At 39.1% G+C, this 23,930-nt stretch overlaps 1 protein-coding gene across 1 annotated transcript in view; it reads left to right on the top strand.

Annotated features, from left to right (window-relative positions):
* The window catches only part of LOC145435507 (coiled-coil domain-containing protein 180-like), a 67,632-nt gene extending 54,889 nt beyond the window's left edge, over positions 1 to 12,743 (top strand). Inside the window, exons 22-31 of the mRNA XM_080312786.1 lie at positions 337 to 427; positions 1,110 to 1,219; positions 2,119 to 2,221; positions 2,326 to 2,430; positions 3,728 to 3,818; positions 4,265 to 4,425; positions 6,360 to 6,452; positions 7,354 to 7,510; positions 10,840 to 11,004; positions 11,809 to 12,743. Coding sequence (XP_080168912.1) covers positions 337 to 427; positions 1,110 to 1,219; positions 2,119 to 2,221; positions 2,326 to 2,430; positions 3,728 to 3,818; positions 4,265 to 4,425; positions 6,360 to 6,452; positions 7,354 to 7,510; positions 10,840 to 11,004; positions 11,809 to 12,014 — 1,282 coding nt within the window. The 3' untranslated portion in view covers positions 12,015 to 12,743. The remainder of the gene's footprint in view (positions 1 to 336; positions 428 to 1,109; positions 1,220 to 2,118; positions 2,222 to 2,325; positions 2,431 to 3,727; positions 3,819 to 4,264; positions 4,426 to 6,359; positions 6,453 to 7,353; positions 7,511 to 10,839; positions 11,005 to 11,808) is intronic.
* The last annotated feature ends 11,187 nt before the right edge of the window (positions 12,744 to 23,930 follow it).

Raw genomic sequence — 23,930 nt, 5'->3', positions numbered from 1 at the left:
TTTTAAGCCACTCATGTGTCACTTACGGCTGTACCCAGGTGACATAAACTAACAATGTAGGTCGTTGGCGGGCATTTAACTACTGTTTTGTAGTAGTTCCACTTCTGAACAATGGATAGTTCTAGTTGTGTGTCACGGAAAATGAGTAGTTCAAGTTCCAATTGTGGATTTTGGAAAATGATTAATTCTCATTGTAGCTGTGAATTTTGAAAAGTGCATAGTTCTAGTTGCAGTGAGGGTCTTGAAAAATCAGTAGTTCTAGTTCTAGTTGTAGATGTGAATTTTGAAAAGTGATAAGTACTAATTTGAGTTTCGCCATTGTGTTTTCTTTATCAGGACTCAAATTGTTCACGATCAGGACGCAGACGATGGCAGATCACTTTTGGCCAGCGCGGCGAGACCTCCAATTTCAACTGCTCCATCACAAGTATGTCTCATTTACATCGCTGCTATACGTATCACAATTGCAGACCTGGATCAGGGTCAATCATTATTTAATCATTACTGCCAATGATCAAGCAATTGCAATGTTAATGTAATGATGACTATTTCAATGGAAAATTATCGGGATTATGTAGGGTTGTCACCAGGCTCCGAGTCACAATTCAATCTCACTTTTACAGTTATGACTTGAGTCAAATCGAGTGAGCAGAGGTTCGAGTCCGAGTCATGGTATTATGACTTGAGTACGAGTCCAAGTCATTGTGTTGACTGCTCATTTTCCCGTAAAAGTCTTGTTAAATCCACTTTTCATAACTCTGTTATGTGATATCGAATTGTTCGCATCGCAAGTAAAATCGCGACACTCAAATTTTTGGGTTATCAACCATTTCCAATCGTTTTAATTCCAGCTCAACATGCACACAGATGCAAGGGATTAGTTATAGAAAAAAATAGCTAGAATATGTTTTTCGGGGATAAGGCATGATAAAGGGCTGAAAACCATGACTTTTAGAAAGTCGGTCAATTCTGAACAACCCTAACCTACATACATGGAATAAGGTATCTGCATAATTACATTTCCTTGATTAATACAACATCCATTCATCCCAATGAGTATTATGTGCTTTTTTGAAAAGGTGGCTTCACATTTTGTTGATTCATTCTAGACTGGCACAGCAAGGCTTCGAAGAGGCAGCTTTAAAAGACGCAGTACTCTAAGTAGCATCGCCGGCAGCGTCAGTAGCTCAGACAAAGGCCGCAAGAAAGAACCGGAGAGGTGCGTATGTTTCAAGTTGTTGAACGAATATACATTTGTGATATCATAACACTTTGCCTAGTCTCGCGTCAAAACCAGAACTATTAACCCGTAACTGCATATAGAACTACTCAATTTCCAAAATGCTAAACTAGAACTACTCGCTTTTAAAAACTTGCAATTACAACTAGAAATACTATATATTCAAAATGCGTAACTAGAACTAGAACTAGAACTACTCAATTTTCTAAATGCATAACTAGAACTAGAACTACTCGCATTTAAAAACTTGCGATTCTAACTAGAACTACGGTACTCATTTATCGAAACTAGCCACTACAACTAGAAATACTGGATATTCAAAATGCGTAGCTAGAACTAGAACTGCTCAATTTTCAAAATTCGTAGCTACAACTGAATTACTGGATTTTCAAAATGCACAACTAGACCTGCAACTAAAACTACTCACTTTGCAAACATCGCAACTAGAATTGCAACTAGAACTACTGGATTTTGAAAATGCACAGCTACAACTAGAACTAGAACTACTCACTTTTCAAAACTTGCAACTAGGCTACAACTTGGAGTAGAACTATTGGATTTGCAAAATGCGCAATTAGAACTAGAACTAGAATTACCAACTTTTCAAAACTTGCAGTTAAACTAGAACTACAACTAGAACTACTCACTTTTCCAAAGTGCAACTAGAACTAGAATTAGTAACCTGCAACTCACTTTTAGAAATCCACAACTAGATCTACTTAATCAATGGCGTATTTTTAAAGGTCGTTAGTTCTAGTTATAGATGTAGCTGTGCATTGAGAAAAGTGAGTAGTTCTAGTTCTAGTTGCAAGTTTCGGAAACCCAGTAGTTTGCGTTCAACAAAATGATATTTGAGCCTTAAAACCTTTTTTTTTCAGCCGAGCAAACTCGAGCAACTACAGAAAACGTGACACCAAATTCGAAGCCAGACTCATGGTGTTTGGTAACGAGAGACCGCAAGGAGAGTTTTTCGAATCAAAGGTGACCAACCGTATTTATATGTGATTAGTTTCTTTTGTCATAGGAGAGTAGACTTAGACGTCATCCTCTGACTGCTGTCAATATATGTTTTGCCTTATTTTCAGATCAAAGCTATACTCCACGACACTTTGGACGGTCTTCTGTCTACGGGAGAGTTTTATTACAAGCAGAAAGGCATACGGTCGGTTACCAGGCCGCAGCATATTCAGGTAAATTGTATTTTGGCTTAGGCTCAAACAAGGCTACAGTTTTGCGTTCTTAAGTTGAAGTGGAAGTAATGCTGTAATTTTTTACATGATTTGAAGTAGCATTGTCTAGTCCTGAGACATTTCAAAACTACTTCTAGTAGAAGCTAAAGTAACTTAATTCCAATTAGAAGAAGAGATATCCAATGGCTGTAGAAAAGGTATGAAAAGTATTCAAGTGAATTGTCTCGAAAAGCAGATTTTTTCCAAAAATAGCATACTTTTCGCAGTTAATTGGAGGTGGGTGCTTTATAAACGCAAGATGCGCATTCGTAATTAATGCAAAACAGCTCATGACGCTAGAAATAGGTAAGATCTTTTAAAATATATTCACTTATCGTGATACGTGGGCTATTTTACATGCACATTACAATTGTATCGCTCATAAAACTCAAAACTACTGTCATAGTGTCCTATATGGTGTGGACACTTTCCATTTGGCTGTAGGCGATTTGACGATAGTTTTTGACTGGCTTGCCGAGCATTAAAATTGATCAAACGGGTATCAATCGAAAGCTACTGCGGTACTGATTGCAAAAATATAAAAAATTTTTTGCTCGTGGTCCTGGAACTCCCCAAAATCAGCCTCGAATGTTACATTGTAACTGAGTTTGGTATTGTGACGCATCTGAGCAGCTCAGGAGCAAGTGCGCACGAGAGTGAGAGTGTGAATGCTCAATCGGTTACGCAACAATGACCAATACGCTTGCGGTTTTTGCTGCTTCTCACCTGCTCCCAGACGGCATAGCTGCATCACGATACCAAGCTCCGTTACAATGCAACATTCCAGGCTGATTTTGAGGGGTCCCAGGATCACAAACAGAATAAAATTTATATTTTCGCAATCAGTACTGCGGCAGCTTACGATTGATACCCGTTTGATCAAATTTAATGCTCGACAAGCCGGTCAAAAATTACCGTCAAATTGCCTTCAGTCAAATGGAAAGTGCGACGTAGACCAATTTCACTGAGCCGTGAGATTGCCTCGTATCCATACCATATAGGACACTATGCTACCATATACTTTTTAAAATCCAAAGTTTATAATGTAGTTAGTATTGTTTGAAATCTGTTAAGCAGGACAGGAAGTAGCGTATAACATAACTACTTGAGTAAATAGCTCCATACCCAATTTGTGTTTATGATTACACCATCATATTCTAAACTATACAGATATTTATACGATATACATAGTAGCCTATAGTATAGTATCGTATATGCTCTTTTACGATATCAGATTATTATTATTATTGCTTTGCAGGACAATTTTGAGCAATATGGGGACGTGATTGTGGCGAAATTGCTGAATTACGAAGCTCAGACTAAAGAATTTCACAACATCGCCTTACAAGGTAAATTGCAAATGCATATTTTCATGATATTCCGACCAAGCTTCATGACATTGTCAGCGTTTTTTTTTAAATTTGATGGTTCAGTCATATCCTAGCAATAAAAGATTAGTTTCAGAACGTCATTTCAACTTTTGGAGTTGAATATCTATCTACTGGATATCGGTATGAAAGGCGAAGAAATATTCGTATTTTCGTGACATCACAGCACGGCAGTGGTCCAGATGTAATCTTTCTAGTTTATTTTATGTCCAAACACAGTAATTGCTGTAAAGCTGTGTTAATAAATGCTATTAAGTTTTGGAAATGTGCGCTAGATGTATATTTCTATAATTCGGCTCAATATATCAGGATTATCAATGAATAGGTGTCACGTTATCAGCTTCACGGGTACCGACTAAAAATCCCGGTATTGGTCTGGATTTAATGTAAAGCAATATTGTCGGCAGAGTTCCGAAAACAGCTTCAAGAGCTGGAAGAGGATTTTGCCGAGCTCCCGCAAATCGTGCTGGAAGAAATTCTGCAAAACGATTTGAAAAAGCTGCGAGAAGAACAGCAACTCATCAAAGATCGCTTCGCCGCTAAGGAATCGCAGTGGAGTCAAATAAAGGTATCGGCTAAAAAGGGACAGCTAGAAAATTTTCAGCATATCCAAATTAGATTAGAATTAAAGTTATAACTGCACACTCTTTCCAAATTAGATTAGAATTACAATGGCAACTGCACAAATTATGTTAGAATTACACTGATAACTACACTTTTTTCGAAGTAGGTTAGAATTAAAATAATAACTGCACAGTAGCTTACAAATTAGATTAAAATTAGAATGGTATCCGCACAGTTTTTTTCAAGGTAGATTAGAATTAGAATGATAACTGCACATATTTTCCAAATTAGATTCGAATTAGAATGATAACTGTGCATTTGTTTTCAAAACAGATTAGAAATATAATGATGAATGCACCCAAATTTTTCCAAATTAGATTAGAATTAGAATGATATTCATACAGTTTTTCAAAGTAGATTAGAATTAAAATTATATCTGCACAGTATCTTACAAATTTGATTAGAAATAGAATGATAACTGCACAATGTTTTCCAAATTATATCAGATTTAGAGTTATCACTGCACATTTTTTGCAAATCAGATCAGAATTAGAATTACTGAACACGCGAAAACTTGGACATTGAACCGTTTTCATATCAAAACAGATTTCTTTCTCACAAGTTCAAGAATGAAGAATGTTTCTACAGCAGGGGCGGGCAACTTCTCGAGTCGGCGGGCCGGATATAGGAAAATTAAGTACTTGGTGGGCCGGATAGCTGAATCGATTCATTATTCGCCCATTTAGCCACACACGGAATAAATCATATTTAATGAATGTATTTTAACGACAGCAATGTAACTTCAAAGCCATTTCTCGCCGATAATGACGAAGATATAATGTAGACTTGAGAACAGCATCTTCACACAGGGGCCGCCATGTCTGCTTCTCGCTGATCAATTAACATGCGGTGCAATCATGGTGTCCTATAGTGACTGGCTTGCCGATCGCAAAATTTGATAAAACGGGTATCATTCGAAAGCGGTACTGATCGCGAAAATATAAAAAAAAATCTCCTCGTTGCCTTGGAACCCCCCAAAATCAGCCTCGAATGTTGCATCGTAACGGAATTTGGAATTGTGACACAACCATGCCGTCAGGAGCAAGTTAGAGCAGCGCAAACCTCAAGCGTATTGGCCATTGTTACGTACCCGATTGAGCAATCACACTATCCCTCTCGTGTGCACTTGCTCCTGAGTTACTCAGACGGTATGGTTGCGTTATAATACCGAACTCCGTTACAATGCAGCATTCGAGGCTTATTTTGGGGGGTTACGGGGCCACGAGCAGAATACAAATTTATATTTTCGCAATCAGTACCAAGGTAGCTTTCAATTGATACCAGTTTTATCAAATTTAATGCTCGGCAAACCGGTCAAAAATTACCGTCAAATTGACTTTAGCCAAATGGAAAGTGTGATGTAGACCAATCTCACTGAGCCGCGCGATTTGCTTCATGTCCACACCATATAGGACATTATGATGCGATCCTTAATTAAGATTTCAAGGTGTTCGATAAGCCTGGTACCCCAAATTTACCAACATATCAATCTATTAGGGTTGAGTAGCGTACATGGTAAATGTCGATAATGCAAGTTTTCTCGCTTCTACGAACTTACGCATATAAGCTCTACTCTAGCACGCTGCGCACACACGTATATAATAACATACAGTCACTAAAATTTGACGTTTAAGCAAGTAGTGGGGAATCTTGTCAGACTGGGGGCCGCGGGCCATTATAATGTAAGACGGGAAACTGTCTGCAGGCCGTATGTTGCCCGCCCCTGCTCTACAGCAAACTTGGCTTGTTTTTCACGGTACAGTTCTATCGTAGCAATTTCAGAAATGTCAGAAATTGTAGTACATTATCCGATCCGATTACAAAGATCAGCTGTGTTGAAACATGACCAAATACAACTGAGAATGACTTGATTTTCAGGGCGACCATAAAAAGACACTCCGGCCTACGCTGGGTCATCCCAACCAGGAAGATATGCTGCAAGATTTGATCAAAAAAGAAGAGACACGCCAGGTTTGCTTTTAGTTTTAATCATCACTTTTACATTTAGCGCTGGCCACTATGATTGGATACAATTATCTACTGTGGCAGACTGTACACTGTACAGTGTACAGTAGGGCTGTTCAAAAATAACTTTTTTTTCCCGGATTCCAGCCATTCACTGATTAAATTGTCAGGTTACCCTAAAAAACGCTGCACACCAAATTTGGTTCAATTCTAAGGAGTATAGGACTCCACAGATCCAATTAAAATTTTTCTGCCAACCGCATGGAACTGTTGAGCTGTCTTCAAAGACGTTGTAAAACAAATTTGAGTCAATTCCGACAAGTTGAAGCGGAGTTATGTGAGAGGATTATCATTGATCGGTGGATTATCCGCGATTTATCATCGAAAAACTCACATAACTCCGCTTCTACTGGTCGGAATTGACTCAAATTTGTTTTGCAACGTCTTTGAAGACAGCTCAACAATTTAATGGGGTTGACAGAAAAATTTTAATTGGATCTGCGGAGTCCTATACTCGTTAGAATTGAACTAAATTTGGTGCGCAGCGTTTTTTAGGGTAACCTGACAATGTAATCAGTGAATGGCTGGAATCCGGGAAAAAAAGTTGTTTTTGAACAGCCCTGGTGCACAGTTGCACACTTTGATTGGTCGTACAGCAACATATGGAACATGTAATGACATATCTGTTGAGTCGTGAATAATCCACAGTATTGTCATAAAGTGCAATGAAAGAGGTATAGTTGAAAAAATAGCAAATTATCTTGAATGTGAATTACAACTGCCATTATATTGATTGTGGTCGCATAAAAGGTTCATATTTGAACTTCCGTGTAAATTTCACACTGTTATGACATAAAATTCTCACTGATTCTCTATTTCCATTGTAACGAATAATTTGTTATGCCAGGAGGAAAACATTGTGGGAATCCACGACAACGCGTTTGAACTCAAAGACAAAGCGTACGACGTAGCCAAGAATTATCTGCTGCATATTTCGCAAACTAGCTCGAAACTGTTGGAGCAATTCGACCATTTTATAACAATTGACGATGTCATCACAGGACGTAAGTTGAGGCATAGAGTCAGACTTGGACAGCAAGATAATAATTAGACTAATTAGAGTGAAATGCCAGTAACCTAATTCTAATCCGGTTTTCCTGAAAATGCTAACTGTATCATATAAAACAAGCCAAGCTTGCTTTACAGACATTTGCCATTCTCGTGCTTATGACAATCAATTATGATTCAATATGAACTGATGAACAATATGAACTGGATTCAATGTCGAAGTTTTTCGTGACTTCAGTAATTGCAATTATGATCTAAAAAAACTGTGTAGCCATCATTCTAATTGTAATCTACTCTGTAAAAAACTTTGTAGCTGTAATTTTAATTCTAATATAATTTGAAATAAAACTGTGTAGCCATAATTCGAATTTTAGTCCAATTTGGGAATAACTGTGTACAGTGTGCAGCCATTATTCTAATTTTTATGTAGTTTGGAAAAAGTCTTAGTAGCTATAATTCTAATCCTAATCAAATCTGGAATAGCTGAAATTTTTCTACTTGTTCAGGGGTTCTCAAACACTAGGCCCCAGGGGCATTTTAAGATTGTCACAAAGTTATTTGGAAAACTTCCTCTTAAATTATACGGCAACGCCACAGCGGATCGTAATGGATTGAGGTTTTAGCGCAACACATTCATCTTTGGAGCCGGTTTAAAATTTTAAGCTTTGAAATCATTGTACATAATGTGAGAGTCACAAGAATTGATTGTATCATTGGATTGAATGTTCTGACATTGTAACTTCAGCAGGTACAAGACATACTATATACAATGTACAACTTGTGAATTTTGCAAATTAAATTTTTTTTTTCCAATTCTCTGTAGTATATCCAATTCACTTAAGATTTGTTAAGCTGGCCCAGAATGGTTATATTATTCCCAACTATAGTGTAACTTGAACCCCAATCACACAATGGATGTGAGGATTAGGCCATTGGGTTTCACAACGTGAGTGGAACAACGAACGGCCATGGTACACAAGAGTTTTACGATCTGGTAAGGCCGTAACTTCCGCAAACCCCCAAATTGAGAGAGAAGCTCGAAGGTGCCCGAAATTACTTTGTTGGTCGTTTGTTGGAGGAAATTTATTCAGCTTGAAAACTTATGGCACGCTGGAGGTCTACATTTATATATGATTAATAAGAGACAAATGCGCATATTTTAGAGCAGTGGTTCTCAACTTCCCTCGTATAACGGGCCGCATTTTCACACTAAAAGGCGCCGCGGGCCGCAGAACATTATCACCATGTATTTGTGAACCACTATTAAATTTAGGCTACTGTAGCCTATTTACCAGTCTTATACGGGAATTTAGTACATTTTTATGCATTCTAAAGCATTAATGGAGAGCGTTCGTAAGTTTGCAGTTGCTGTTTTTTGTGAGGATATTTATCTTCAAGTGGCGCAAGTAAATCCCTTCAGGGAGCGTACATTCTATTCGTTTCCATGTTGGTATATGTACACTTCAAACCCTTCCACCAGAGAACCGAACTCGCTGTTTCAATGCGTGAGCGAGCAAGTGTAAAATTACGGTGACATTTTCGTTACAGAGGTTATTATCACTTTGAGCTCTCAGTGATATAAGAAGTCAGATTTTCGGGGACATTTGTGAGCAAACCAATCAACTCTTCGCTCCTTTCCTTCCATGGCTGGAGCCATACACCATTAGTTACAGAAGCCAGCTTTTTCAAATTTATGTTTTTCACTGGTCCCCTTCCCACGTTTGCCCCGTCAGCATTTCCTCTGGAAATATGTCTACTCTGATAAAACGCACCTGGATAAGTTGCTATGCAATGTGTGTGCACTGTGTGCAGTCGATGGATTCGTCCAATGCTAGGCTAAAGTAGTCTATGAGTGGCAACGTACTATGTTTCAAAACATGCGATGAAAGATCGACTGAGATAGCTGTTACTCTTCTGGTGACTGTTGAATCAGACAACTGTACCCTCGAATTTTGTCAGGTGATGTTGGACTTGCTGCTAAATTCCGGAAACAGCGAATATTCGCACAGTACGTCAAATTTATATTGAAGTCACACATTCTCTAGCAGACTCTTCGGTTTATCGATAATCCAAGCAATTTTGAACAATGCGTCTGTCACGTCGTCGGCAATTTTAAAAATGCCTCGAAATATGGATTGCTGGGCTTGAAACCAAGCTAACTGTATAACTCCTGATAAAACTATAGTGCTATCATTTCAAGCTTCTAGGCTTTGTTACAACAACTGTTCTTCCATAACAATACTGGAAGAACATAACAATACTGTACCAGTAGTAATTGCGTTCATACTGAAAGATGTCGCGGGCCGCAAAAGAATCGTCGGCAGGCCGCATGCGGCCCGCGGGCCGCGGGTTGAGAACCCCTGTTTTAGAGAAATAGGCATATCGGCGCATTGAACAGGATTATGACTCTTGGATAAGAGAACAGAACATTTTCAAACCGGAAAATGGGCCACGGCCAAACAAGGGTTGAGAACAGGGTTGTAACCAAAAGTCCCAACGTTCTGAGTTATAAGTCAATCTCACTTTCATAGTTTTGACTCGAGTCCAGTCGAGTCATTTTCAATTCAACATTGAGTCAAGTCCGAGTCCAAGTCAGCTATCAGCGGGTCGGGTCCGAGTCATGGTGTTTTGACTCAAGTCTGAGTCATTATGTTCACTATTCAGGTTTCAGTTCAATCAGGTTCAACTGACTTTTTCAACTCTGTTCAAAAAATATAAAATGCCTTGAATTCATAACATCGTAATTTTCCTCAGTTTAAACAGTTTTTGGCCGTATTTTCCAAGTATCAGGGCTGATAGACAAAAGAGGAATCCTGTGGTGACTTTACTATTCTTCCAAGTTACATTGAATTGTCTGTCTTGGCCGTCCTAGTCTCGAGTCATATGACTTGGTCCGAGTCATGTACAATGACCCAAGTACAAGTTGAGTCAATACAAAAATTGACTCGAGTCAAGTAATTTTACGCCTTTGAAAAAATGACTCGAGTTAAATTGAGTGACCCAAAATGACTCTAGTCATTACAACCCTTGTTGAGAACCCCTGGCATAGAGTTAATAGTTACTACAGGAGTCAGCTTTGCTACTCAGGTCTGCATAGAGTCAATTGTTCCTTACAAAAGTAGTCAAATTTACTACTCAAGTAGAAGGAAAAGTGATGCCTTGAATTATGGCCTTAAAACTGTTCTATGAAGGGTAGATTAAATTCATAACTACTTGAAGTAGTGTTGTGTAGGCGAAAATATTGCCGTAAGGCAAAAATACTTAGTTACCTCTGGATACAGTCTATTAGAAAGCACCCCTTCTTACAATAGTATTCTTTCCGCAGAAATTGAGGTGAAACAGGAACCTACCAGCATTCTGCTGAGAAAAAAAGTGGCCGGCATCGATCTGCACGACACCTCGTACAAACCTTCCTTGTTGCGCGGCCCCAAAGTTTGGCACGGATTGGAATTGAAGGAATTTCCCAAAGATGATGTCACTGAAGTAACAGGTACCGAATTTGTTTCGTTCACTAGTAACCTGCAAGGCTGAACCTTTGTTTTGTAATTTTGAAACACTATCTAGTGTGTTTTGACTAGTTCTACTTCTAGTTCTAGTTGCAGATTCTGAGGAGTGACTAGTTCTAGTCCTAAATTTAGATGCAGATATAGAAAAGGTAGTAGTTCTAGTTCTAGTTGCTAATTTGAATAAGTGAGTAGTTGTAATTCTAGTCGCACATTTATAAAATTGGGTAAATCTTGTTCTAATTCTAGTTGCTGCTTTTCAATCGTGGGTACCAGCAGTTCTAGTTCCAATTGCAAATTTTTAATAGGTAGTAGTTCTAATACTAGTAGCCACCTTTGAAATTACGTAATTCTAGTTCTAGTTGCACGTTTTCAAAATTGAGTAATTCTAGTACTAATTGCAGTTGCTACCTTTAAAAGTGATTAGTTATAGTTCCAATTACGTCTTTTGAAAATTGAATAGCTCTAGTTCTAATTCCAGTTGCTAATTTTGAAAAGAGAGTAGTTCAAGTTCTAATTGTACAATGTCAAAAGTGAGTACTTCTAGTTCTAGTTGCATATTCTTGAAGTGAGCAGTTGTTGCTGAAGAAAATCCAGTAGTTGTAGTTATAGTTATAGTTGCTCATCTTGGATAGTGAATAGTTCTAGTTCTAATTACAGCTGTCGAATAATGTGTAGTTGAAGTTCTAGTTAAGGCGTTTTGAAAAGTGAGTAGTTCTAGTTGTAGATTTAGGTATGCATTTTGAAAACCCAGTATACTTTGTACAAGACTGTTTGACAATCTTTTACAGAGGATATTCCGTGCAAGAAAACAACATTGTCCCACATATCGTCAATCAAGAAGAGAGACGAATGCTTCGACCAGTTCTTGAAGGTCTATTCCGAGCTTGTGAGTTCGATATCGCGCCAGGAGGAAATTAATCTGGATGGGGAAAACAGATGGATGGAGAATTGGGCGCAGTCTGTGAAAAATGTGCGGGAATTGTACGAAACTTGAACAATTCGAGGCTTTTTAAAAATAAGTTTTTTCAGATTTTATTGGGTATTCTATGAAACTATGGGTTGTCAAATAAAAAAAAGTTCACATCAAATTTTGCTCAATTCTAACCACTGTTGTAGCAGTAAGAATAAACTATTTTAAATTTATTATAAAAATGAAATATATTTTTTTCAAATTGTACTAGCTTCTCTATGAAATTGTTAGGCTGTCCATAAAAAAAAACATTAAAGATAAAATATCGCTCAATTCTAGCCCGAAGAATCGTCGCTCGATTTTCCAACTAGCGAATTTTTAGAGTCGAGATTTTGGATTTGAAAAATAATAGTATCGTGCGAAATTATATCGCTATTATTGACATTAAATACTATTACCGTAAACACTATTTTTTCAAAAAATCAGTATCTTCCATGGGTTGGAATTGAGCTAAATTTGCTATGTATCATGTTTTTGGGCAACCCAACAATTTCTTGAAGTGACCAGTCGTATTAGAATAAAATATTTCAATTTTCTGTGATAAATCTAAAATTTTATACACTGTAAGCTGCACTTCTACAGGTTTAAATTGATGCAAATTTGATGTGTAGCGTTTTTTTAGGGGGAGCTAACCCAACATTTTTATTAACTAGCCAGTTGAATTTTTCAAAAAAATATATTCGAACAACCTTATTGAACATTATTTTGCGTGTACGGCATTGTGTTGTATTGGATTAAATTTTGTTACTTGTGTGGCTCTCGTGTGTGTTCAGAATCGTTTTCTTAGTAATGTGATCTGTTCTAAACACCACACGATTCAAATAATATAAGGAACCAGTCGAAGTATAGATTAGTCATTCATTTAATAAGAAAAAAGATCATAGGAAGAGAGAGAGAATGTTTATTTTTCAACATTGCAATTCAATATCACGCACTTCAAAAATGCAATTGGCCGCAACGCAATATACAGAAAAGCAAGGTATAGGCGGGAGACTCGATAGAACAGGGTCATCAAAGTTGATCAATTCACGCTAGGAGCATCTTACTACGGAAGTCGTTACTCCCAAAACTATAGATCAACTGATAAAAATTAATTAAAAATGACCCGACTTGAGTCACTTATGTCAATTCACTCGACCATGTCATATGACTCACGTCATTCTATCTATATGACTTGATCAGTGGCGGCTCGTCCTATAGGGCAACTGGGGCATTGCCCCACCTAAAATTCTGTTCAATAACAATTTAACCATTTATAGACGCACAGCAATCAATATATACCGAGATCACAGCGATACCAGCATTATTCTTGTGCTTTCGCTAACAAATGCCAATACATAGCGAAGTCTCTGCGAAAATCGAATTCTCTTCTGTGTTTTCGCTTTGTGAATGCCTAGCCGGGGCTTGCCCCGGTAGCGCTCATAACAAGCTTTCACTATCTATTCTCTCAAAGCCGCGCACAATAAAGAAACGGTGATTTACTCTCTCTTATTCGTAAAATGGCCGAGCAAGTGGGGCAACTATGCCTGTCGCCCTTAAGGTGTGATGTAACAATCGTATCTATATCTGAACTCGGTTACCATGACATGCGTTGAGTCGACCTTTGCTGGTATATGTCGATTTTGACGGTGTTTCGCACCATGATAATTCTTGAAACTTGGTATGATATGTCGTGAAGGTAGTATTTAGCACTGCTCCAAGTTTCAGGCTTGCTACTTAAAGATAAGGGTAGTAATTTCGTTTCCGAAGTTCAGTGTGTGCTGATCTATCATGTACATTGTACAGCAAACAGATTTTACTCAAAAGCCGGCATTGGTCTCCATTGATTTTGACGTTCCATACCGAGATCGGTCATGACATTTGGCACAGTAAGTCTTAATGTTAGTATCGATCGCTGTAACAAGTTTTAAGTTTGTCACTGAACTATGTGGGTGGTAATTTCGTTTCCAAAGTCGAGTGAGAGCTGACTCTTCATTTATCGCTAACAGATTTACGCAAAAGCCGTTATTGGTCTCTATTGATTTTAACGATGTTCCATACCTAGATCTGTCATGAGCTTTTGCACGGTATGTCTTGATTTTAGTATCGAACGCGGTGCCAAGTCTTAAAGTTGACGCTCAATGATTGAGGCAGTTATTTCGTTTTCGAGGTCGAGTATGGTAGAGATGCGCGCTGATCTGATACTTAGCCTACCCACATCATTGCGGATCTCACGCAAAAGCCGGTGTCTGTCTGTGCTAATCTAGTCTGCGTTCCATAACGAGATCGGTGATGATATTTCCAATGGTATATCTCGATGATCGCATGAAACAGCTAACTAAGTTTCTCGGTTTGCATTCAAATATTCACATAATTTTATGTTCGCCAATGTGCATTTCACTGTGAAATTGTGGCCTTCAAACCATTTGCTTACAATCCCCTGTCAAATGCGATAGCTATTTCATTTTCGATGTCGGCTAACAGCTGATCATTCGATCAGCCTATTCCTCGATCTATTTTACTCAAAGTTCGGTGTTCGTCTGTTTGTATTGATTTTGACAGTGTACCATGCCGGAATGGGTTATGAGATTGCGAATGCTACTTCTCGATGATTTCATGTAACAGTATGCTAAGTTTACGGCTTTCATTCATGTGTTTATTGATTAATATATTTTCCAACGGCTATTTCGCAGCAGACTTATAGACAGTAAGCCGTATGTGTTGCGTCACAATCTCCAGTTTCAAGGCCAAAATGTAGTTCCGAGTTCCGAGGCTGCTGTCCTTAGTTCTTCAAAGACCATTCAAATTGATGTTCTGGATTCAATATGACAGGCCCAATCTATGAGATAACAATTGCGTATGTGTCCGAAGTCGTTGACCTTTGCAGTTAGGCTTACGCAATCTCTCGAGTTCTAGTCATTGGAATTAGTCAGGTCAAGTCAAGTGCGAATATGAATCGTATTGAATCTTTGCTCCGTACGTAGGCTAGTTTACGCAGTTGCCTTTAGAGCGAAAATTAAAGGTCTAGAAATTGTCCAGTCCATTGATCCAATCGTACGCCGGGTACCTCCGCTTTGGTTGCCTATCACCTGTTCGCAGTGGCGGCTCGTCCTATAGGGCAACTGGGGCATTGCCCCACCTAAAATTCTGTTCAATAACAATTTAACCATTTATAGACGCACAGCGCTCAATATATATCGAGATCACAGCGAAACCCGCGTTCTTCTTGTGCTTTCGCTTGCAAATGCCCATACATAGCGAAGTCTCCGCGAAAATCGAATTCTCTTCTGTGTTTTCGCTTTGTGAATGCCTAGCCGGGGCTTGCCCCGGTAGCGCTCATAACAAGCTTTCACTAGCTATTCTCTCAAAGCTGCGCACAATTAAGAAACGTTGCTTTACTCTCTCCTATTCGTAAAATGGCCGAGCAACCGGGGCAAATATGCTTGCTCGCCCCTAAGGTGTGATGTAACAATCGTATCTATATCTGAACTCGGATACCGTGATATGCGTTGAGTCGACCGTTGCTGGTACAGGTCGATTTTGATGGTGTTTCACACCATGATAATTCTTGAAACTTGGTATGTCATGTCGTGATGGTGGTATTTAACACTGTCCTAAGTTTCAGGGTTTCTACTCAAAGTTTAGGGTAGTAATTCCGTTTCCAAAGTCGAGTGTGTGCTGATCGGTCATGTATCGCAAACATATTTCACGCAAAGCCGGTATTGGTCTCCATTGATTTTAACGATGCTCCTTAGCTAGATCCGTCATGAACTTTTACATGGTATGTCTTGATTTTAGTATCGAACGCTGTGCCAAGTCTCAAGGTTGACACTCAATGATTAGGGCAGCAATTTCGTTATTAAGTTCGAGTATGGTAGAGATGTGCGCTGATCTGACACTTAGCCTACCTAACGCATTGCGGATTTCACGCAAAAGCCGATGTATCTGTGTTCCATACTGAGATAGGTGATGAGATGATGATATCATGAAACAGTTTACTAACATCCTCGGTTTGCATTCAATTATTTAGTTTTATTTTATATTCTCCAATGTCAATTTCACCGTGGAATGGTGGCCTTCGGGCCATTTGCTCACAATTACAACCCCTGTCAAGCGCGATAGCTGTTTCGTTTTCGATGGCGGCTAACAGCTGATCGCTTGATTAGCCGATTCCTCAGTAAATATTACGCAAAATTCGGCGTTGATCTGTTCGTATTAATTTTGACAGTGTACCATACCGAAAACGGTCATGAGGCTATACTTCTCGATGATTTCATGTAACAGTGTACCAAGTTTTCGGCTTTCATCCACGTATTTATTCGGTAATATATTTTCCGAAGGCGATTTTGCAGCAGACATATAGACACTAGAGACCGTAAGCCGTATGTGTCGTGTGACAGTCTCCAGCCTCAAGGCCAGAATCTCCCAAGCTGTACCGGGACCGAATTTCCGAGGCTGCTATCCGTAGTTCTTCAGAATGATGTTTTGGATTCAATATGACATTTCCTTGTCCAATCTATGAGATAACAATTGCGTATGTGTCCGAACTCGTTGACCTTTCCAGTTAGGCATACGCAATCTCTCGATTTATAGTCATTTCCATTTCTGCATATAAGTAGTCAGGTCAAGTGCGAACATGAATCGTGTTGAATCTTTGCTCCGTACGCCGTTTAGCCAGCTGCCTTTAGAGCAAAAATTAGAGGTAAAGCGACTAGGTCCGTATCAGCCTAGAAATTGCCCATTGATCCAATCGTACGCCGGAGGAAAACGCACTCGTGCCTTTTCTTCAGCGCATTTCGATAAAAATGAATGACTTACTTATGGCGAGGATAAAAACGCCTTGTTTTGCTTTTACTGTCTTTTATTCGACAGTGCCGGTACCGGAAGCAGTGGCTCTTGTTGGAACAAAATTGGTTATCGCGATCTGAAGCATTTGTCAGAGCGTCTGAAAACGCACCAAAAATCCCAAGTGCACATGGCTAGTGCAGTTAAATGTAAATTGTTTGGCAGAGTAAATGTAATGTCGCAGCTCAATGAAAGTTATCGCGTATCAGTCTGCAAGCACAATGAGCTTGTAGATAAGAATAGGCATGTTCTCTCTCGGGTGATTGATGCCATTAAATTTATTGGAGTTCATGAATTGCCCCTTCGAGGCCACGATGAGAAGGAATGCTCTCTCAATAGGGGGGTATTTTTGGATCTAATTAAATACACGGCTTCCATTGATAGCATTTTGCGCGAACATCTCGACACCGCGACAGTAGCTAAGGGTACCTCAAAGACTATTCAAAATGATGTGCTTGATTCGATATATCACATCTATCTACAGCATTTGTTTACCGAGATTGTTGACGCTGAATTTCTATCTATTGTTTAAATTGTTTAATGCGATATGTGCTCGCATTTCAATTTAACACAATGCTTTGATTCCTGCTTGAATGATGGCAGGCAGACTCGTAATTAATCTTCCATGGATAACAGCTGGCTTTTTATAATGTTTTACGTTTATGGGTGCCACCGCTTTGATTGCCTATCCCCTGGTCGTAACGCATCAGGATCGTGTACCAAACACTTTCGGACGAGGGCAAATCGATTTGACTCGCTTTCGGGACGAGAATCCATATACAAATCGGGTCGGAGGCGCTGCAGCACTTTACAGAATTGCTGAGCATGGAACGATTAAAACACCACAAGGTGTCATGCGAATGCTCTTTGTAGGTAGTTGGTCTGTGTATTTTTGGTATAGTCTTACTCGGCGCTTGCGTAATCTCTACCACGAAATCATAACGCATGCTACTAAGGATAACCTGATGATTGATTCGTGGCATGGGAACGATTCTTAGTTCGCGTACATTTTGTAAAATAATCATTTGAATAAAAAACAATGAATAAAACATTTGTTACCGCACTTCAAGTCACGCCACCGGCAAACCTCTCGCGGCACCTACGTTAAAAATCATTGTTTACGGGAAATTCATGTGGCCATCATGAACGTTGAAAAACGCTACTGTGACGTCATATTGATAACAAGTCGCTTGCGGCCCTTGCCCCACCACCCGATATTGTCACGAGCCGCCATTGCCTGTTCGTAACTCGTAACCACCAGCTCAGTGGTCGTAACACACCAGGATCGTGTACGAAACACTTTCGGACGGCCTATCGATTTGCGTAATCTCTAACTCTACCATGAAATCATAACGCATGCTACTAAGGATGACCTGATAATTGATTCGTGGCATAGGGACGATTCTTAGTTCACGTACATTATGTAAAATAATCCTTTGATTAAAAAAAAAATGAATAAAACATTTGTTACCACACTTCAAGTCACGGCTCACCGGCAAACCTCTCGCGGCACCTACGTTAAAATCACTGTTGTCGGGAAATTCATGTGACCATCATATTAAAGTTACTTTTTAACGTTGGAAAACGCCATTGTGACGTCATGTTGATAAAAGTCGCTCGCAGCCCTTGCCCCACCGCCCGATATTGTCACGAGCCGCCACTGGACTTGATACATGCCTCGCGCATCAGAAACGGACACTGTCTTGTCTCTTTGAATAGTTATTGGTGAGAAAAATGAGTAGTATGAATGCGAGGCATCGTCAATTTAAGATTAATCTCTCATCAGATCAGAAGGCATTTTGTACAGTGTCGTTAAAGCGTACAACCGAACCTTGACAGGAACGTTCTCGACAGATGAATGTTCGATATTGTATTATACTATTGTAACAGCAAGGACGACACGCACACAATAGAACATTCATGAAGAGTATCCAATAGCAGTGGCTAACAATGCGGAGCGAAGTAAATTTCATGCTACTATCATTTGACAAATGACTTCAAGAACAATCGACAATATTATTGAGATAGTCGTAGTCGTCGACGGAATTGTTCTGCAATGATATAGATCTTCCCGTTAAAATATAGTCAGAAGAGGAGCTTAAAAACTACTGAGAGGGAATATGGAAGTCGTAGTAGCATAAACATGCCAGAATATCGATATTTGCGATAAATTCAAATAACCATTTGTACTGGTTTATTTGGTTGATTAAACTGATATTTCTTCTGCAGGACAAGTAAAGTGCGAGTTTCAGGGTCCAAATTCACGCGAATAACCCATAATTCTGTGGGTTATCTAGTTTGATACTCGAGCAATAGTCAGCTAACATATGTAAGCTCCAATCTACTCTGGTTTTTTACCCCCATCATTTTCAGATATTGGGTTACACTTTCTGCTTGCCCATCGCTGACTATGCCAAGGTTTTTCGGAAAATTATTTAGATATTTAAGCAGTGGCACATGTGTATCAGGGCTACAAGTATAATGTGCATCCTTATTGTCTGACCACTGCAACAATGCAAAGATATCGTTCCTGGAAGTAGAAGTATAGCTAACCAAAGTATTATAGGTTCAGCTGGCTGACTACTTAACCTGGAATCCTGTATCCTGGTGAGATCTTCTTAAGACGCCAATATTACACAAGACATACGAATATGTTTCAGACATTGTTACAAGTAGGTTTAGCAAAAGAGTCTACTGATTCTCTCGAATCAGTAGTTTTATACCAAAGGCATATTACTCTAGGACAGGATGTCTCTCGGTTATATTTCATGGTTGGACGATAACAGGGATCTCCTACACAGTCCCTTCATTTGAAAAGGAAACTTAATTAGTTGAATTATAAGTGGAAAAGTCAATTACACAACCATGAAATCACAACATCAATTTAAGATGTTAAGTCCAAGAATACGGAAAGGGTCCTATAGATCAGGGATCTCCACCGTCCCTAATAGAAGGCACTTGAATAGGCAGATGCAAGAGTCTAGGCAATTATTCAGCGACCCAGTAGTGACTGCACCAAGTTACACGGAATATCTAAACCAGAGGTCTCAAACTCAAATGTGCTCGCGGACAAATTTCCTGGTTTTTGATGACGCCGCGGGCCGCAGCATCATTAATACAGATATTCAATGTATATTTCCCAAGTATTCCTTATTTGAAGGGACCTTGCAGACAGGCATTCCACAAACATCGTGGAAATGTAATTTACAATTCTACTATTCACGCTTGACACGAAAATAAATCACATTTACAAATATTTGAATAAAATTGTTTTTATTTGCCGGGCATATTTTTTTTAATTAATGAATTATTGATATCATGCGAGAGGATGAATCATGATATCGTAAAACTGTCGGTTTATAATATTGCAGCTTATAGTCGACCTTTGACGTGCCACAATTTTATGTAGATTATTTTAAAATCTACTGAATATTGATCTGATATCAGAGCATTTGAGCGGTGTAGCCTAATTCTGGTTTTGATATAGTCGTGATTGCCTAAGTCAAATTAAATCATCGTCAGATTTTGCCTTCGATTATTATTGAAACATATCAACAACTTAAATAAAATCATTATTGAGCCATGGTAATAGCATTGCTTCTTAACCTTTTTAGCGATCATACCCCTTGTTACTGTGGGCATTTCATGTTAATCTTAGGGGGTTCAATAATTTAGGAGCCATACTTGTATTCGCTAGAAGACGTAGGCTTGACGACACTATAGAGATTGTAGGATGGAGCGACGACTCATTCTCGTTCTCGTTCTATAGATAACTAACCTACGGATAGATACGCAACACCCATCGTCACGCTTGCTTACCCGGAGGAAATCACTGCTCAGCAATATGAACGCAACATAATTGCCAATCCCATAGCTGACAACCCGCGCACTTAAATTCAATAAAGTTGATCTTATTTGAAAGCTACTGTCGTACTGATCCTGAAAATATGCATTAAATTCTAATAAGGGCAATGAAACCCTCTTGAAATACACCTCAAAGTCTGAAAATTAACATTGTTCTGAACAATCGCAACCACGCAAGGGCCATTGTTATGGTCATTGTGCTGCGTCGCTGCGATTGTTTAGAACAATGCCGATTTTCAAACTTTAAAGTGTATTTCAAGGGGGTTCCATTGCCCTGATTAGATTTTAATGTATGTTTTCAGAATCAGTGCAACAGTAGCTTTCAAATAAGATCAACTTTATTGAATTAAAGCGCGCTGGTCGTCAGCTATGGGATTGGCAATTACGTTGCGTTCAGATTGCTGAGCAGTGATTACCTCCGGGCAAGCAAGCGTGAGGAAGGGTGTTGCGTATCTATCAGAGATGAGCGGATTTGAAATTTCTATGTCCTAATCCAATCCAAATCCGAACCTTCAAATCCAAATCAAAATCCTAATCAATAACTTTTTCATATCCAAGTCCATGTCCAATCCTAAGAGAGAGCGAGAGAGTCTTTATTTTCATCGAATCAAAATACATAACAAACGGCAGTGATGGTGGTACAGAAAATATGCGTGCACAGTATTCGGTATTAGATAGGAATGATCGATAAGACCGTGAAGGTCATCTTGTCTGATCACACCAGCATCAAACAGGTACACTTGACTCTGAACAGTCTGGCTGTAAAAAAATGTTTAGTTAAGAAAGGAAAATAGAAAAAAAATCAAACAATGGTAGCAAATGATCAATGAAGCAATGTCTGGGCGAGGTAGGGCAACAGTGTTAGTGTAACGATAAGAGGTGATCAAGTAGGGCTTTTTTGAATCTATTATAAGGCAATTCACGGATATGTGGTGGTAATGCATTCCAGATGATAGGTCCCGAGTAGTCGATAGATCTCTTAGTTAGGTTGCTATTGGGTGGGGGTAAGTAGATGTTTCCTTTAGACGAGGATCTCGTGTAATGGGAATGGACATGTTTAGCAGGTATGAAAAAGTCATCAAACACAGAAGGCAGACTATTGGAGAAATATTTGTGAACAACTTTCGATACTTCGAAGCGATATAGTTCATTAACTCGCAAAATTCGATGCTTACGGTAGTAAGGCGATAAATTGGTACGTAAAGGTACAGATGAGATCCGATTCTAACTGGAAATTTAGAAAAAATACAAATTTATGCAATGGAGGGATTCGAAAATTGTCTTTCACAAGAACGATTCACTTGATTCAAGACAACTTAGTAAACATAAGTACATTAATCACTGATCTGAATAAAGTTTATTGCCATTCGCCACACGACATTTCAATCTCCCAGAAAATAGGTAAATCCAATCCAAATCCTAATCCGTTCTGAAAAAAATGTCTAATCCAAATCCAATCCAAATCCGACAAAATTTCACAAATCCTTTTTTTCAAATCCTAATCCTAATCCATGCTCATCTCTGGTATCTATCCGTAGGTTAGTTATCTATACTCGTTCTCAGTTTAGATCCCTCACGCTTGACTTTGCGTAGTGAAATTCCGTTCGCGAAAGTCTGATTGTCCTATTTTGCATGTAAAAGTATAGGCAATTTCGGAAATACATGGACGAATTTGACCGCCGAAAAAGGGTGGAAATATTCGAGGTAGACGTTTAAAATTTTGCATGTTACGAGGAAGCATCAATATGTTCTCACTAAAAGAAATTCAAAACTGTCCTCAACCCAGAACACGTCTGAAATCAATTCCCCGCAATGCCTTATTCAGCGATAAGTTCTCCGCGGCCGACTATCTGTTCGAATCCCGTAAACTCGTAGACAATGCTATAATTGATAAGACTTTGTGCGGTATTAATTGAGTGGCCGTTGACAGCCGATGATACCGGTACAGAATTGCCCAAACTATTTTCTGTGTATACGCAAACGATGAAAAAACGGATAGCCTACACACAGAAAGCGAATGAAAAAAAGCAAAGAAAAAATTATCACATCCGACAGATCAATATCGTACACTGTTTCATCGGGCATTAGGCCGAGGTGGATGTTACATTGGAAGATTGTAGGCCTACTTATTCGTTTTGACATCTTCCTTTCTGTTCACTAGGCTACATTATAGAGATTGTAGGATGGAGCGACGACTCATTGTTTTTCAGTTTAGATCCGTCACGCTTGACTTTGCGCAGTGAAATTCCGTTCGCGAAAGTCCGATTGTCCTATTTTACATGTAAAAGTATAGGGAATTTCGGAAATACATGGACGAATTTGACCGCCGAAAAAGGGTGGAAATATTCGAGGTAGACGTTTAAAATTTTGCAAGTTACGAGGAAGCATCAATATGTTCTCACTAAAAAAATCACAACTGTCCTCAACCCAGAACACGTCTGAAATCAATTCCCCGCAATGCCTTATTCAGCGATAAGTTCTCCGCGGCCGACTATGTGTTCGAATCCCGTAAACTCGTAGCCAATGCTACAATTGATAAGGCTTTATGCGGTAATAATGGAGTGGCCGTTGACAGCCGATGATACCGGTACAGAACTGACCAAACAATTTTCTGTGCATACGCAAACGATGAAAAAACGGATAGCCTACCCACGGAAAGCGAATGAAAAAGAGCAAAGAAAAAGTTATCACTTCCGACAGATCAATATCGTACACTGTTTCATCGGGCATTAGGCCGAGGTGGATGTTACATTGGAAGATTGTACTCATTTGTTTTGACATCTTCCTTTCTGTTCACTAGGCTACATCGCATTGCCTTATATCCCGTTGTACATTTCGCGTCTTACGCAGATAAAAATAATAGAGTTCCCCCTGCAATTGTGCTCAACAACTGCGCTATCCCTGGACGTAGCTATGTGAATAATCCGCGTATCAATACGTCGCTGGAGACGTAAGCTAGCAGCTGTCTCAAATTCAACCGAATTAACAGCTGGAGCAATTTACAATAGAGCCGATATCTGCGAGAATCATTTTGAGGAGTCTGATATCATTCAGCTGAAAACCAGAAAGCTACTCAAAATGGGAGCTCTGCCTGAAAGATGTAGCATATTCATAAAAGTATGCGTGGTATCTCTCACTCAGATGGAGAAACCAATGCCCCAAACCATTCCAATTGCTATGTTTATATTCATATAAAAAGAAAGGAAGATCCGTTTTCCAAGAAAAGAGTTGCCAGTGACAGAGAGGCACAAA

This window comes from Botryllus schlosseri, chromosome 3 (assembly GCF_051294905.1).
Source record: "Botryllus schlosseri isolate E-star chromosome 3, Bs_hap1, whole genome shotgun sequence".
NCBI lineage: Eukaryota > Metazoa > Chordata > Ascidiacea > Stolidobranchia > Styelidae > Botryllus > Botryllus schlosseri.
This window is presented reverse-complemented; position numbering and strand designations above follow the sequence as displayed.